Source organism: Arabidopsis thaliana (assembly GCF_000001735.4).
Source record: "Arabidopsis thaliana chromosome 1 sequence".
Taxonomy (NCBI): Eukaryota; Viridiplantae; Streptophyta; class Magnoliopsida; order Brassicales; family Brassicaceae; genus Arabidopsis; species Arabidopsis thaliana.
In genome coordinates this window covers 22,394,713-22,407,991 of record NC_003070.9, presented here as the reverse complement: position 1 = coordinate 22,407,991, position 13,279 = coordinate 22,394,713, and the positions used below count along the sequence as shown (strand labels likewise).

General features: G+C 35.4%; 3 protein-coding genes, 1 non-coding gene and 1 pseudogene across 11 annotated transcripts; 4 read left to right on the top strand and 1 right to left on the bottom strand.

The window, feature by feature from the left end:
* The first annotated feature begins 167 nt into the window (after nucleotides 1-167).
* Nucleotides 168-7,135, top strand: AGD2 (ARF-GAP domain 2). Of its 3 annotated transcripts, NM_104767.4 has the most exons (19): nucleotides 168-400; nucleotides 488-564; nucleotides 874-974; nucleotides 1,539-1,609; nucleotides 1,825-1,887; nucleotides 2,234-2,278; nucleotides 2,637-2,702; nucleotides 2,842-2,889; nucleotides 2,981-3,076; nucleotides 3,185-3,226; nucleotides 3,572-3,784; nucleotides 4,230-4,355; nucleotides 4,616-4,825; nucleotides 4,909-4,995; nucleotides 5,080-5,340; nucleotides 5,563-5,687; nucleotides 5,882-5,972; nucleotides 6,111-6,556; nucleotides 6,634-7,135. In NM_104767.4, exons 1-19 carry the CDS (start codon nucleotides 353-355, stop codon nucleotides 6,746-6,748), a joined length of 2,331 nt encoding a protein of 776 aa, NP_176283.1. In that variant the 5' UTR covers nucleotides 168-352; the 3' UTR covers nucleotides 6,749-7,135. The 3 variants fall into 3 exon arrangements, with proteins under 3 accessions (NP_176283.1, NP_001322222.1, NP_001322221.1); NM_001333920.1 differs by lacking the exons at nucleotides 168-400; nucleotides 488-564 and having other exon boundaries at nucleotides 686-974; nucleotides 6,634-7,091; NM_001333921.1 differs by lacking the exons at nucleotides 168-400; nucleotides 488-564; nucleotides 874-974; ... (2 more) ...; nucleotides 2,234-2,278; nucleotides 2,637-2,702 and having other exon boundaries at nucleotides 2,724-3,076; nucleotides 6,634-7,065.
* A 443-nt stretch (nucleotides 7,136-7,578) lies between these two features.
* On the top strand, nucleotides 7,579-10,079 carry ATRPAC42 (DNA-directed RNA polymerase family protein). 4 transcript variants are annotated; one of them, NM_179502.4, is made up of 10 exons: nucleotides 7,579-7,707; nucleotides 7,825-7,971; nucleotides 8,273-8,461; nucleotides 8,544-8,673; nucleotides 8,761-8,841; nucleotides 8,933-9,120; nucleotides 9,219-9,314; nucleotides 9,428-9,521; nucleotides 9,607-9,723; nucleotides 9,817-10,079. In NM_179502.4, the coding sequence occupies exons 2-10, from the start codon at nucleotides 7,837-7,839 to the stop codon at nucleotides 9,912-9,914; spliced, it is 1,128 nt and encodes a 375-aa protein (NP_849833.1). In that variant the 5' UTR covers nucleotides 7,579-7,707; nucleotides 7,825-7,836; the 3' UTR covers nucleotides 9,915-10,079. The 4 variants fall into 4 exon arrangements, with proteins under 4 accessions (NP_849833.1, NP_176282.1, NP_001320360.1 ...); NM_104766.5 differs by having other exon boundaries at nucleotides 7,814-7,971; nucleotides 9,817-10,076; NM_001333919.1 differs by having other exon boundaries at nucleotides 7,579-7,971; nucleotides 9,817-10,076.
* Nucleotides 10,080-10,329: 250 nt separating this feature from the next.
* Nucleotides 10,330-10,400, top strand: AT1G60840. Its single transcript has one exon. It is a non-coding gene; the product is annotated as a tRNA-Gly (tRNA).
* A 678-nt stretch (nucleotides 10,401-11,078) lies between these two features.
* Nucleotides 11,079-11,326, bottom strand: AT1G60835 (annotated as a pseudogene). Its single transcript has one exon.
* Nucleotides 11,327-11,858: 532 nt separating this feature from the next.
* Nucleotides 11,859-12,989, top strand: AT1G60830 (RNA-binding (RRM/RBD/RNP motifs) family protein; the record flags this gene model as incomplete). Of its 2 annotated transcripts, NM_001333918.1 has the most annotated exons (4): nucleotides 11,859-11,982; nucleotides 12,384-12,518; nucleotides 12,650-12,717; nucleotides 12,797-12,989. In NM_001333918.1, the coding sequence occupies 3 exons, from the start codon at nucleotides 12,389-12,391 to the stop codon at nucleotides 12,932-12,934; spliced, it is 336 nt and encodes a 111-aa protein (NP_001320689.1). In that variant the 3' UTR covers nucleotides 12,935-12,989. The 2 variants fall into 2 exon arrangements, with proteins under 2 accessions (NP_001320689.1, NP_564764.1); NM_104765.2 differs by lacking the exon at nucleotides 11,859-11,982 and having other exon boundaries at nucleotides 12,389-12,518; nucleotides 12,797-12,963.
* Between the last annotated feature and the right edge of the window lie 290 nt (nucleotides 12,990-13,279).

Here is a 13,279-nt window from a genome sequence, read left to right as displayed (position 1 = left end):
ACTTTTTGAGTGTTGTTACAACAACATTTTGAACTTATTAAAGTGGCTTACTTAAATTTCGTAAGACATGTGACATGAGGATGGTTTTGTTATCTGATATTATTTTCCTCTGTTTCTGTAATAAATAATAAAATGAGGGGTTTATTTGTAAACAACTTTAGTTCCCAGATTTTTCTGTGTCTCTCTTCTCGAAGCAAATGAAAACATCATCAGACAGCTGAAAACGCCTCTGAAACTCGCGAGATCTATTTTCAAATCGAAGAAGACAGCAATTCGAGGGTTTACTTGTCTTGTCTTGTTGACTCGATTCGTAGACTTTTGGTCTGAAGCTTCTTCGTGTTTTATCTTAACAATGGCGGGTTTTATCAATCTTGAGGATTCCCCAATGTTTCAAAAACAGGTACACTACCTTTTTACCTCATTAGTGATATATTCAAGTTTTCTCCAATAAAGTTTTGAAACTTGATTGATTTATTGACTGGATCAGGTCTTCTCCTTGGAAGGGACAAGTGATGAGCTTAAAGATCGTTGTCAGAAGTTATACAAAGGTGTTAAGAAGTTCATGTAAGAAGAGTATCTCTACCTACTTTTTTTGGTTGTTTCCGTTTTTTGTCGTAATATCTTAATCATCTTTCTCTGGTTCTCTATTATATAAGGCTTTGTCTTATTCATAAGTCATTCTCTTGAACTGTTTGACCATTGAAAGCTGAAAGTTTTAAACTTTGTACCATTTAAGACTCAATGGGAAGGAATTTTTCAATGAATTAGATTTAGCATTCTCGTTCTCACCTTCATTTTTTCTGTCTCCTTGTTGTATCTTTCTCTTCAGTTGTCTTTTCTGAAACTTAGGAATTGCATTATTTTTTGTTATAGGGGAGCTTTAGGAGAGGCATCTACTGGAGTTAGTGCCTTTGCAGATTCTCTTGAAGAGTTTGGTGCTGGACATGATGATCCAGTCAGTGTTTCAATTGGAGGTTGTTTATTCACTTTCAATTTAATTTGCCCACTCTTATTAGTTGATTACTTAGTTTAGGTGCTATGAACTTTGATACATTCTCCACAGAGGAGATTGTGGGCTCTTTGGTTGATATAAATATACTATGATGCATTCCTTTAGCTCACCAGTTAATTATAAAGTACTGATCTATGCAAGTAGTGGTGGTTTTGCTGTTTCTCCTTTTGGGATTCTCATCCACTAATTTACTGAACTTTTAAAGCAAGGCATTTTATTGACGCCTGGTTTTAGCTAAGTAAACGTTGTTGGAGGTCTGGGTTACACTTGGGATAGACAGTGGTAGTGGGAAGGATATTACAAAAAAAACCACTTAGGTATGTTGAGAACGTTGGATGATAAATAGGAAGCATAGCTTTAATAGAGTTTCACAGGCTCAATCTGGATAACTCCTGTATGAACTCTTAGTTCATGAGTTCTAGTTTCCCACTTTTTTCTTATGATGTGATTGACTGAATATCCAAGAAAATATCTAGAAGTTCATGTTTCTGATATATTTCGGTGTTATACTTTTGGGTGGCACCAGGTCCAGTAATATCTAAGTTCATAAATACACTTCGAGAGCTCTCCTCTTATAAGGAGTTTCTTCGCTCACAGGTAACTCTCATCATATCTTGTGAGTGGAAGCTATATTTTTGTCTGGTCGCTAAAAATTTTTTAGGGCATACAAGTCTTGTTTATTCGTATTATTCTTTATACACATGTTTGGTAGAGAAATCTAAGATATAATGAGTTTGATAACCAATTTGAATATTTGCTTGAAAGCTGTTTCCCTTCACTGCATCATTTGTATAAATGTTGTCTTTTTGTAGGTGGAGCATGTATTACTTGAGAGGCTGACAAACTTTATGACTGTTGATCTACAAGAAGCAAAGGTAACCTTTATTACCCTGCAAATTTTGATTGTTTTCTACTTTCTTGTACTGTGAAGTCTAAAATGTGATCGTCCAATATCATAGACTCCAGATTGATCAATAAACAAAAAAATAGGTTGTTGTTTTCTGAATCCACTTGTTGACAAGTTCTATTAAACCCCTTGCCATTAGTTAGGTCGGATTTAAAAACGATTTGTCCCTTTTTTATTTATATATATTCCTTTTCTTGAGTAAATCGTTTTAGAAGAAAAGTACATTTTTTCCTGCACTGATCTATATAATATGTTATCAAAATCTAAAATTATTTACCAATATCAACTTTACTATTTTTTTCCTACCTTTTCAGGAGTCTCGGCGTCGGTTCGATAAAGCTGTCCATTCTTATGATCAGGTAATTGATTATAGTCTAGTGCTTCGTTTACTTTTGTGCATGGAGAGATCCTCCTTATTAGTATCTTGAATAAATATGTTATAGGTGTCAGTGTGCACTACAGTTAGAACTTAGAACTTAGTTTTTTTTTTGTTTCCACACTAATATATAAATAGCTGGTCCTGGTCATATAAAAGGAGACTAGATGGAAGTTTATTTGTTTATGTGAAACAAGTTTGCAGAAAAAATTGTTGTATTCATTTTCCAACATGGGCGACTGACAAGCATCGTAGTTGATGATTAATCTATCTAAGATATGATGTTGTGCCTGGAATTCTTGATCTGAAGCTATGCAATGAATTTTCTTATTCAATTGAAGGCACGCGAAAAGTTTGTGTCGCTAAAGAAGAATACCAGAGGAGACATTGTTGCTGAGTTGGAAGAGGTATTGGCAATATATTTCATATATGTAAATATTCAAGAAAAATCTCCTTATCCATATTCAGGCATGCATAAACTGTACATGTGCACTATATAACCGTATATTATATCTTTGGGATTCTAACGAACTTGTCAATCTATAGGATTTGGAGAACTCGAAGTCAGCATTTGAGAAAAGTCGTTTCAATCTAGTATGCTAAGTCTACGAATAGAAGCACTACTACGATTGTCTTTTGACCTTTCTGCATTTAAATGGTTTTCTCTTTGGTTTAAGGAATGCAGGTAAATTCACTGATGACCATTGAAGCAAAAAAGAAGTACGAGTTCTTGGAATCTATAAGTGCAATTATGGATTCCCATTTCAAATATTTTAAGCTTGTATGTTTCTTCTCTTATTTTGCATTTAGAGATGTAACCAAGTGTGACCAACTAAGGGAAACATCAGTACCTCGTTGTACTCCTTAATGTGGTCTCTTTGTTCTCCAGGGTTATGATCTATTAAGTCAATTGGAGCCTTACATCCATCAGGTACCACCTTAATGTCAAATCCTTTCTGACTATGCAAATAAGCAGAAAAAGTTTGGGAGCTTGTAATGCTAATTCGTTTACAAATGCATATGAAATAGGTGCCAGTTATCTCTTTTAAATCATGTATCTCTCCCTTTTTGTTCCGTAAAAAAAGCTAAAAAGGAAAAATAGTGACTTTAATAACTTGTACTATAACTTGTACTACGCTAACATGTGACTTTAATAAATTTATAGTCTTAAGCGAAGAGAGAAATAGTGATGTGCAGACTTAGAGAGTTAACAGTTAAAGATACTTAAAGCTTTCTCTAATAAAATTCATTAATACTGCTACTTTTCCTCTTACAGGTATTGACATACGCACAACAGTCAAAAGAACAGTCTAAGATTGAACAAGATCGATTTGCACAACGCATTCAAGAATTCAGGACTCAATCTGAATTAGACAGCCAACAGGCCTCTGCTAAAGCAGATCCCTCCGATGTTGGTGGAAACCATGTTTATAGAGCTATCCCCCGTAAAAACGTAGAAGCAAACTCAGTTTCAACAGCAGACAAGGAAGTAAGGTTCTCCAAACCATAGTTTTCACAAATTGTTCCAATGGTTCTCTGGTAAAGAAATGGATTAAGTTTTGTCTTGCCACCGGAAAATGGTTAGAAGTGGCATAGTTTGTCCAAAGATATAATGGTCGCTGTTTCTGAATATGGCTATTTATATTGACAGGATCTTGCTTACCCTACTGTTGTTTTCTAACTGACACAATTAATCCAGCTCTCATTCAGATGCTTATAAAGTTAAAGTAATAGTGTCAATATTTGAGTTGCGCTCGCAAAGAATATTTCTGGCTTCAAGACTTGGGCCTTCTGTTATTAGATATAATACTGCTTTACAACCATGTAGACATTGAGATTTATGATGACTCATTTGGTGATTAGCTATACACTTCACTGCTTCAGTTCTTGTCCAGGCTAATGTCTTACTTATTTTGTCTTGTGTACTAATGCAGGTAACTAAACAAGGGTATCTATTAAAGCGATCAGCTAGTTTGAGAGCTGATTGGAAAAGGAGATTCTTTGTGCTTGACAACCATGGATCCCTATACTATTACAGAAACACCGGTAATAAATCAGCGGTATGTTTGCCAAGCTCCTTTTCACTTCCTCGTTTCCATGAAAGAGATCCATAAGCTCTTTGAGACTTGGTTATAGTTCAATTTCCAATGTCCAATTTCGTACATTTTTATAGTTATGTAGATATACTAGCACTCCCTCATGTCTTGGCTATATTTATATTTGTTGACTGTTAAACAAATCTCTCTCACCTGTGTATTCTTTTATTTTAAGTTTCACTTTCTCAGTTTCTATCCTTCTAATCATCTTTTTCTATTTATAGAAATCTCAGCATTACTACAGTGGTTTAGGAGAGCATAGTAGCGGCGTCTTTGGGAGATTTCGTACAAGACACAATCGATCAGCTTCACAGGGAAGCCTAGATTGCAATATGATCGATCTCCGTACTTCACTGATAAAATTGGACGCAGAGGACACAGATCTTCGACTCTGTTTTAGAATTATATCTCCTCAAAAGACTTACACACTACAGGTACTAAATTTATTAGATATAGAAACGTGAAGGAGCAAATATAGCATCAAGAGGCCAACACAATTTATTTCTATATGCTACAGGCTGAAAATGGAGCTGATAGGATGGATTGGGTAAATAAGATCACAGCAGCTATAACAATACGTCTGAATTCTCATTTTCTGCAGCAGGTTTACTCAATATGAGTCTCATACTTTTCTTTTACCTTCAAATTGAAAATTTTGTGTTGTTATAGAATCTAATATCTTCTGCAGTCACCAGCAAGATACTTGGATAAAAAGAATACTAGTTCTGGTCCTGCCACTGAAAACCTCACCCTGAATCAAAAAGAAGATTATAATCAAAGACTAAATGTGGGGGATGACGTCCTTACAATACTCAGAGAAATTCCTGGAAATAACACTTGTGCAGAATGCAATGCACCTGACCCCGATTGGGCATCATTGAATCTTGGAGTTTTGATGTGCATTGAATGCTCTGGTGTTCACAGGAATCTCGGCGTTCATATATCCAAGGTAAATTTCTTCATTTTGGTACGATATTGCGTAGCTTCTTTCCATTTAGTTCGAGGTTGTATAAGCTCATTTGTTGTAAAGCTAACCATGTGCTATATATCTTTGCATCAACCAAAATTTGCAGAGCTCAATTTTTTAAGATGAAGTGTTTATATTTCTTGCTGAATTAAACATCTGTGTATGAAGCTTAGATATTTAGCTAATGTCAAAGAATGTCTGCAGGTGAGATCGCTCACATTGGATGTGAAAGTATGGGAGCCTACAATCTTGGACTTATTTCGGAACTTAGGCAACGGATACTGTAATTCAGTCTGGGAGGAGCTACTTCATCACCTTGACGATGACAGGTATAATTTCTCAAGGAAAATTAGATTGTTTATATAAGTAAAGACTGTCTCTATAACACAATCAAGAAATAACATTCCTTGAATCAAAATCATCTGTTCCTCTTTTACAAGTTTCTATTTTCCCAATTGTGTAAAATCATGAGATTGGTGATCTTTACTTTCCTATGATCCTATCTTCTGTTGAATATTTACAGTGAAAAGGGATCGACAGACACACTTGCATCAGTTTCGAAACCATCTTCAGAAGATTGGTTTACTCTGAAGGAGAAATATATTAACGGAAAGGTATGAGATTTAGTTCTTAAAGTTTTCGCATACATAGACCTCAGATTCATGTCACTTGACGCATCATCCAAATGAGCATATTCTTGTGAATAGAAAAGGCTTATGATACTAAAGCTGATAATGTTTATGCCTAGCTAGTACCTGGAGAAAGCACTAGTTGTCAAAGATGAAAGAGAAGCAAATTCTACTGCCTCAAGTAGAATATGGGAAGCGGTTCAAAGCAGGAACATAAGAGACATCTACCGACTCATTGTAAAAGCAGATGCAAATATCATCAATACCAAGTTCGATGATATTACTGACCTTGATGTATATCACCACCACCATGTTGATGCACCAGATGAAGTAAAGAAAAGGCACGATCCAAATGCGTGTCAGAGAATCAAGAATTCGAACGAAGCAAGAAACTGTCTTCAAGGCTGCTCATTGTTGCATGTGGCGTGTCAAAGCGGTGACCCAATCTTGCTTGAACTGCTGTTGCAGTTCGGGGCTGACATAAACATGAGAGATTACCACGGACGAACTCCATTACACCATTGCATCGCATCAGGGAACAACGCATTTGCAAAGGTTTTGCTGAGAAGGTAACACACTAACTAATAAATCTCATGAGGGGCACTTTGAGTAGATACTTAGTGTCTCTCTTCTTTGAATTTGACAGAGGTGCTCGTCCATCAATAGAGGATGGTGGAGGATTAAGTGTGTTGGAAAGGGCAATGGAGATGGGAGCCATAACCGATGAAGAGCTCTTCCTTCTATTAGCAGAGTGTCAGTAAATTACCAATATACCATTTGCTGATTGATTGCTACGCAAAGGAATGTAACTTGTAACTGTTGTAGTATTTGGTCATGACTTGCTCATCGCATTGATGCTCCAATATTTACCTAATTCCCGAAGGAGATAGAACTCTAGGAAATGTCAAGATTCCGACCTACTGTATTAGCCTTTGTAATGTTATACATAAGATGATCTCAAAGATTCTAAGCCTGCACCTCAAAGTTTTTTTTTCTTCTTCTGTATTTGATATCCGAGATACAAATATGTGTTTTGTAGCCGGAAACTTTATTATAGACAACATTCTCATTGCCCAACAAAAATTTGATGAAGTAAGTGTCGTGTTTTCTTCTATTATTTTGCTCTAAATTAAGTAGTGCTATTGCCACATTCTTAGATACTAACGTAGAAGAGTCCCATCGACATTTTTTTTTTGACCAATATTAATTAGAGTTCAAAAAAGCCTATCATTCACAGTAGATGCCAAAAACAAAAGGAGTCATTCCTAGAATTGTTGTTTACATATGTTTTTAGTTTATATTCTTAGCTTAACCAATATGCTGCGAATTGATTGCAGAAAAGTTTTTTTTTTTTTTTTAAATTAAACAATTCACCGAAAAAGAATAAATTCTTATTATTGTTTTTTGCTATAAAACAAAATCATGAGCAAAAGAAAGTATTCATCTTGTGGAATAAATTTTTATTTTTTAAAGTAATGGCTTTATTTTTAGTGTTAAACAGTATTCTTTTGAAATGTAAAAAAAGAAGAAGTATTCTTTTGAAATGAATTTTTTATTGTTTCTTTTGGTAATAATGCGTTTTAATTCGAACCGGAAAGAGTTAAGGGATTAAATAAAACCGGCGGCTTTTTCAAAACCCTTCACCGTTTGTTCTTCATCTCCTCGCCGCCGCCTCCTACTCTCTCTTTCTCTCTAAATTGCTCAATTCTCTCGGCCACAGGTAAGCTTCTTCGACTTCACTCTTTGACCCAATACTACTTTCCTCACCCCCTGTGGTTTCCTTTGTTAAACCCTTCAATTCTCTTTCTCAATTTGATAAACCCTAGTTCTGCTATAGACCTAGACAAGGATGGTGACTAAAGCAGAAAAACAATTCGCCAAAAATTTCAACATAGACGATCTCCCTGACGTCCCTGCCGGACTTCCTCCACATCTCAAAGCCCAGCAAACTCGTGTCGTCTCTAAAAACAACGCTCCTGCTCATGTAAGAACTATTCTCGTTCAAAGTTACAATCTTTTATGCTCTGTTTTGTTGGTTATAAGCTTATCTAATTACAAATTTTATAGCTTTTCTCAATGATCCCATGTGGGTTTGAGTTCTATCGTTGCTGTGTTCATGATACAGAGTAAAAGTTTTGTTTTTTCCTGTGAAAAGCTGTGAATTTACGAGTTTGGCTCTTAAGTGTTTTACCAGAATACACCTTTTGTTTTCAAATTCAAGATGATATTGAGTAGTGATTGTTTGAAATTTGAAGTCTTTAATCTTGTGTTTGTGTTTTCTGTAGACTGCGAGTGCCATTTACTCGGGTACCTATGTTTCTTCTACGGAAGAGGACGACAATGTGAAGCTAGGAAACTTCTATGATAACTTCAAAGTTGATGTGGTTAGTCTCACAAAGACAGATATGGAATTTGATATGATTGGTATTGATGCAGCGTTTGCCAATGCATTCCGAAGGATCCTTATAGCTGAGGTCTGTCAAGTTTTCATACAACCTCTGATGAATCCCTCATTGTTGTAATCTTTGGCTTAAAGTGCTTCTTTCTTTATTGCAGGTTCCTTCAATGGCTATTGAAAAAGTGTTGATAGCGTACAACACATCGGTTATTATAGACGAAGTTCTTGCTCACAGGATGGGTCTTATTCCAATTGCCGCAGATCCAAGACTTTTTGAATATTTATCCGGTAAGCATATATTTCAGTGGTATGTGATCCATCTACATATGATGATAATTCTTCTGATTAGCTTACTTCTTTATCTGTGTATGATAGAACATGATCAGGCGAATGAAAAGAACACCATTGTATTCAAACTCCATGTGAAATGTCCGAAAAATAGACCACGTCTTAAAGGTAATATATGTTCATTAGTTAGCATCAGAAGATTTCTTGTTTTATTATCAGCTCCATCTCTCATGAAAGATATCATTTCGTTTTCTTGTAGTTTTAACGAGTGATTTAAAATGGTTACCAAATGGAAGTGAGCTTCTGAGAGAATCGGAAAATAAAACCTCAAAGCCAAAAACTTACACTTCATTCAGTTGCAGCCAAGATTCATTACCTGAATTTGCTAATAATCCTATCACTCCATGCGACCTCGATATCTTGATAGCAAAACTCGCCCCTGGTCAGGTAGTGTTTCTGTACATTCTTTTTATATACACCCAAGCAGACCATACTTGCAATGAGAGATGAAACATGTGCATCTTCTTTTATCTCTTTTTTCCCAGGAAATCGAGCTCGAAGCTCATGCGGTTAAGGGCATTGGTAAAACACATGCAAAGTGGTCTCCAGTAGGGACTGCTTGGTATAGAATGCATCCTGAGGTGAGAAGTATATACATCAATCTATCATATGCTTTATGGGAAACAGCTCTTTGTTTTGTCTTTCCTCATCCCAATATATATGTTTCGTAATGCTTTTGTTTATACTATCTTAGGTGGTTCTACGTGGGGAAGTTGAGGATGAACTTGCTGAACGACTTGTAAACGTCTGCCCACAGAATGTTTTCGACATTGAAGACATGGGAAAAGGTGAAGTATAAAATCTTATGCAAGCTGATGAACTTGGCTGCATGACTTACTTAAATTTGATTTCATACTGACTTGTGGAAAACAGGTAAGAAAAGGGCAACAGTAGCGCAGCCACGTAAGTGCACATTGTGTAAGGAATGCGTAAGAGACGATGATTTGGTAGACCATGTGGATCTTGGCAGTGTTAAGAACCATTTTATATGTAAGAAGAGAAAAATAAAACCCATTCCTTTTACTCTGCTACTCATGATCTGAAAGATATCGTAATTGAGTTTCTTGTCGTCTTTTTTCTCAGTTAACATTGAGTCCACCGGATCACTGCCTCCAGAGGTTCTCTTCACTGAAGCTGTGAAGATATTGGAAGCTAAATGTGAAGCTATAACCGACTTTTGAGTTCTGGTTTAGTTCAATTTTGAATTGTCTGTCTATCAATGTTTCTCCTCCTATTGATAAATTACCAACAAACAACATTGACATATTTATTTATACGGTTGTTGTTCAATTTGGATTTTCATTAGCCTTCTGAGTTCTGATTCATAACAAAATTCCTAGCTGAACCAATTTTGGAAATCTGCTTCGGTTTAATTTGGTTTTACTATTCTACCACTAGAACACTGACGCCATTCCTTACATTGTGCCAATCAAGGTGTGTGTTGGTAATAGTAGTTTTTGGTTTCATTGAACACTTAAAATAGCGTCAGTGGTAGAATAGATCCCTGCCACATTAGATTATACAAAATGTTCTCATTAAATATGAACTATGAGAGTTTATGTATAAATAACTGAAGAAGTAACATTTAAACAAGTAGCACCAGTGGTCTAGTGGTAGAATAGTACTCTGCCACGGTACAGACCCGGGTTCGATTCCCGGCTGGTGCAATAGAGCTGTGATGAAATCGGTTTCTGTAAAGGTTGGGTCCTTTGCATTTCTCCAGTTTATCTGGTGATATGGCCTCTTAACTGAGCTCTTTCTTTTTCTATTTTTTCTTTACCTTTTTAAGTTTTCTAATTAGAAGACATCAGTACATAAACAGTTGATTATGCTAATAGTAAGACTGATTATGATAAGGGAATATAAACAAAGTTCGACAATGTGGTTGTGAATTTTATAACGAACATGTTTTACAATATATCACAAGACTCACATGTTTTATTGGTTATTAGTGGATCTTTACAACATAACCACAAATAGGGGTGCTGAGTTTTTGAAAGAGTTTAGAAGTTTTGACCAAACAATTTTAAGTTCTTCGGATTCAATTACCAAATGTCAAAATACTCGTCTAACTATGATTTACAAGTAAATACCACTATTACAAGAAGTTTTTTTTTTTTTTTTTTTTTTTTTTTTTTTTTAACAAGAAGTTTAAGCTATGCATGGTAACATATTAATTTATTAGTATATAAAAAAAAATAATTCCAGGTTACAAAATAAAACAAAAGTATCTTACAATAATTAAATTTTGACGGTATGACGATATACAATATCACATCAATAATAATAAAAAAATTCATAGTTTATAGAAAATGGTTTAGACATATCATATCATACATATATTCTTAACCCGAATCCGGATGTTGTTCACGACGATAACGCGTAGCAATTTCACAACCACGATGGTAAAGGTTGACTGGAAATTTGACACATTCTTTGGGGGCTTTTACTGCCGCAAGCTGGAATTCTGTCTTTTATCATATCTTTATAGTTTATATATTTGCTTCCTTCTCCTAATCCGCTGAACAATGATAATATAATCAATTACTGAAACAAAGAAAAGACGGGTAAGACTCTTTTTATGACCAGCCATTGTTAAAAAAAACAATGTTTTTGAATCTTTTTGATCTTTTTCTTTGACACTATATTTTGTAAATTGAATTGGTAATTATTAGTTTGTGTATCTTTGAATTATAACAAGAGAAAGTATTTCTAAATACAGAAGACCAGTGCATAATGTGTGTGCAAGAGTTTAGTGGTTATTTTAATTCTTCCTTTCCCCACACCATTCGTCCATAACTCCGTATTCTTCTTCATTGTTCTAAAGAGAAAACAAGAAACGTTTAACGGTTTAAGCACTTTAAACGAGTACATTGATAATAAAGCTTGCATGATTCTCTTACACAACATACACATACTTACTTACTACTTTCTTACACACTTACACACACAAGCATGCTTTTAAACACATAACTAACTCTAGACTCTTGCAAGCCACTCTACTACTTACATATTCTTGCATACTACTCTCCTTAAGATAGAACCATAGTTGGGCTTAACCAAGTAGCCCAACGTCTCCTTAAGACAAAACAGTAAGCCCGATCTCCTTTGTTGACTTGTGTCTTCCTCCTCTTAATCGTTGACTCCTCTCTTCACGTCTCCAACGTGTCTTCGTCTTTGCTTCTGCTCTGTTCTTCTTTTGCTTTGCTTCTCATCTTCATCACACTGATTCATCTTTTCTTGTTGCAGGTTTGAGCACAGGCTCAAACGCTAACAGTTACTTTGTTTGTTGAATTCATAGTTTACTAGTCCATGTAGCTTAGTGTGTTGGATCAATACATGATCATATCAATATTTAAAACGTTAAGGTTTTTGTTAACGTGAAGGCTTTGTTTTTGTTCGTCCTCAAGGTTGTAATCAGATTTGCTTCTTTGTTCTCCTCATTAAGAATTTCATGCTTAGATACTGTAACTGGTTTCCTTAGATTTCATCGCAGGTTTTTGTAGTTCAGACATAGATCTATTGCCATAAGGCTTACTTGATTGATTGTCTGTTTAATTTACTTTATAGTTTGTTTACAAATCGTTGGCCTTTCACTCTATCTATCTAAAAGATCACTAATTTTAAATATCTCTCAAACTTTGTTGCAGAGGCTATGTTACAACCAGGAGGCACTCCCACCAAGATTGTCTGTTTGACTCAAGTGGTTACAGCTGATGACCTTAGAGACGATGCAGAATATGCAGACATAATGGAGGACATGAGCCAAGAAGGTGGTAAATTCGGTAAGCAATTCGTTTTTTTTTTTACTATTGTATGTTCTGACATTATACCATTAGCACATAGCATATACTCAGGCTTTTACATAGTCCAATATGAACTTTTGATAATTTATTGGTGTGTCATTTGGGTGCAGGTAACTTGGTGAATGTTGTGATTCCGAGGCCTAATCCAGATCATGACCCAACACCAGGAGTTGGGAAGGTTAGATTTCAGTCCTCAGATACAAATGTCTACCAAATTCATATATAAATTGCATACTCTAATGGTAATACTAATGCAGGTTTTCTTAGAGTATGCGGATGTGGATGGCTCATCAAAGGCCAGATCGGGGATGAATGGAAGAAAATTTGGAGGAAACCAAGTAGTGGCTGTGTATTACCCCGAAGACAAGTATGCCCAAGGCGACTACGAAGACTGAGCTATCTATCGTCTTCTTCTTAAGCTTTTTTTTGTTTGGTTCTCTTAAATGTTTCTTGCATGTTAAGGTCTCTCTACTCTACTAAATAGAGATATCTGTTTGTCTAGAATCTGACTGCGATAGTACTTATCGAGATACAATCAATCAATGTGTGCGTTGCTAATAATAGCTTTTTGTGTCATTAAACACTTTTAAGTTTGTATTCTTTTTACATGCCAAAATACCGAATGTTCAAAAGCTCTCATGAAAATCCACCACTTTCACTTTATAATTATTCAAAATTCAGTGGACAAATGTGAACTATAGCATGTTAAGTATAAATTGTTAAAGAAGGAGCATATTGTC

What these genes read in the sequence shown, in the direction of transcription:
- AGD2 (NM_104767.4), top strand. Translation starts at nt 353, where the DNA reads ATGGCGGGTTTTATCAATCTTGAGGATTCCCCAATGTTTCAAAAACAG. An exon ending in CCCCAATGTTTCAAAAACAG is followed by an intron (nt 401 to 487) that starts GTACACTACCTT and finishes TGACTGGATCAG; the next exon opens with GTCTTCTCCTTGGAAGGGAC. An exon ending in TGGAGCCTTACATCCATCAG is followed by an intron (nt 3,227 to 3,571) that starts GTACCACCTTAA and finishes TTCCTCTTACAG; the next exon opens with GTATTGACATACGCACAACA.
- ATRPAC42 (NM_179502.4), top strand. Translation starts at nt 7,837, where the DNA reads ATGGTGACTAAAGCAGAAAAACAATTCGCCAAAAATTTCAACATAGAC. An exon ending in AAAACAACGCTCCTGCTCAT is followed by an intron (nt 7,972 to 8,272) that starts GTAAGAACTATT and finishes TGTTTTCTGTAG; the next exon opens with ACTGCGAGTGCCATTTACTC. An exon ending in GAAGGATCCTTATAGCTGAG is followed by an intron (nt 8,462 to 8,543) that starts GTCTGTCAAGTT and finishes TCTTTATTGCAG; the next exon opens with GTTCCTTCAATGGCTATTGA.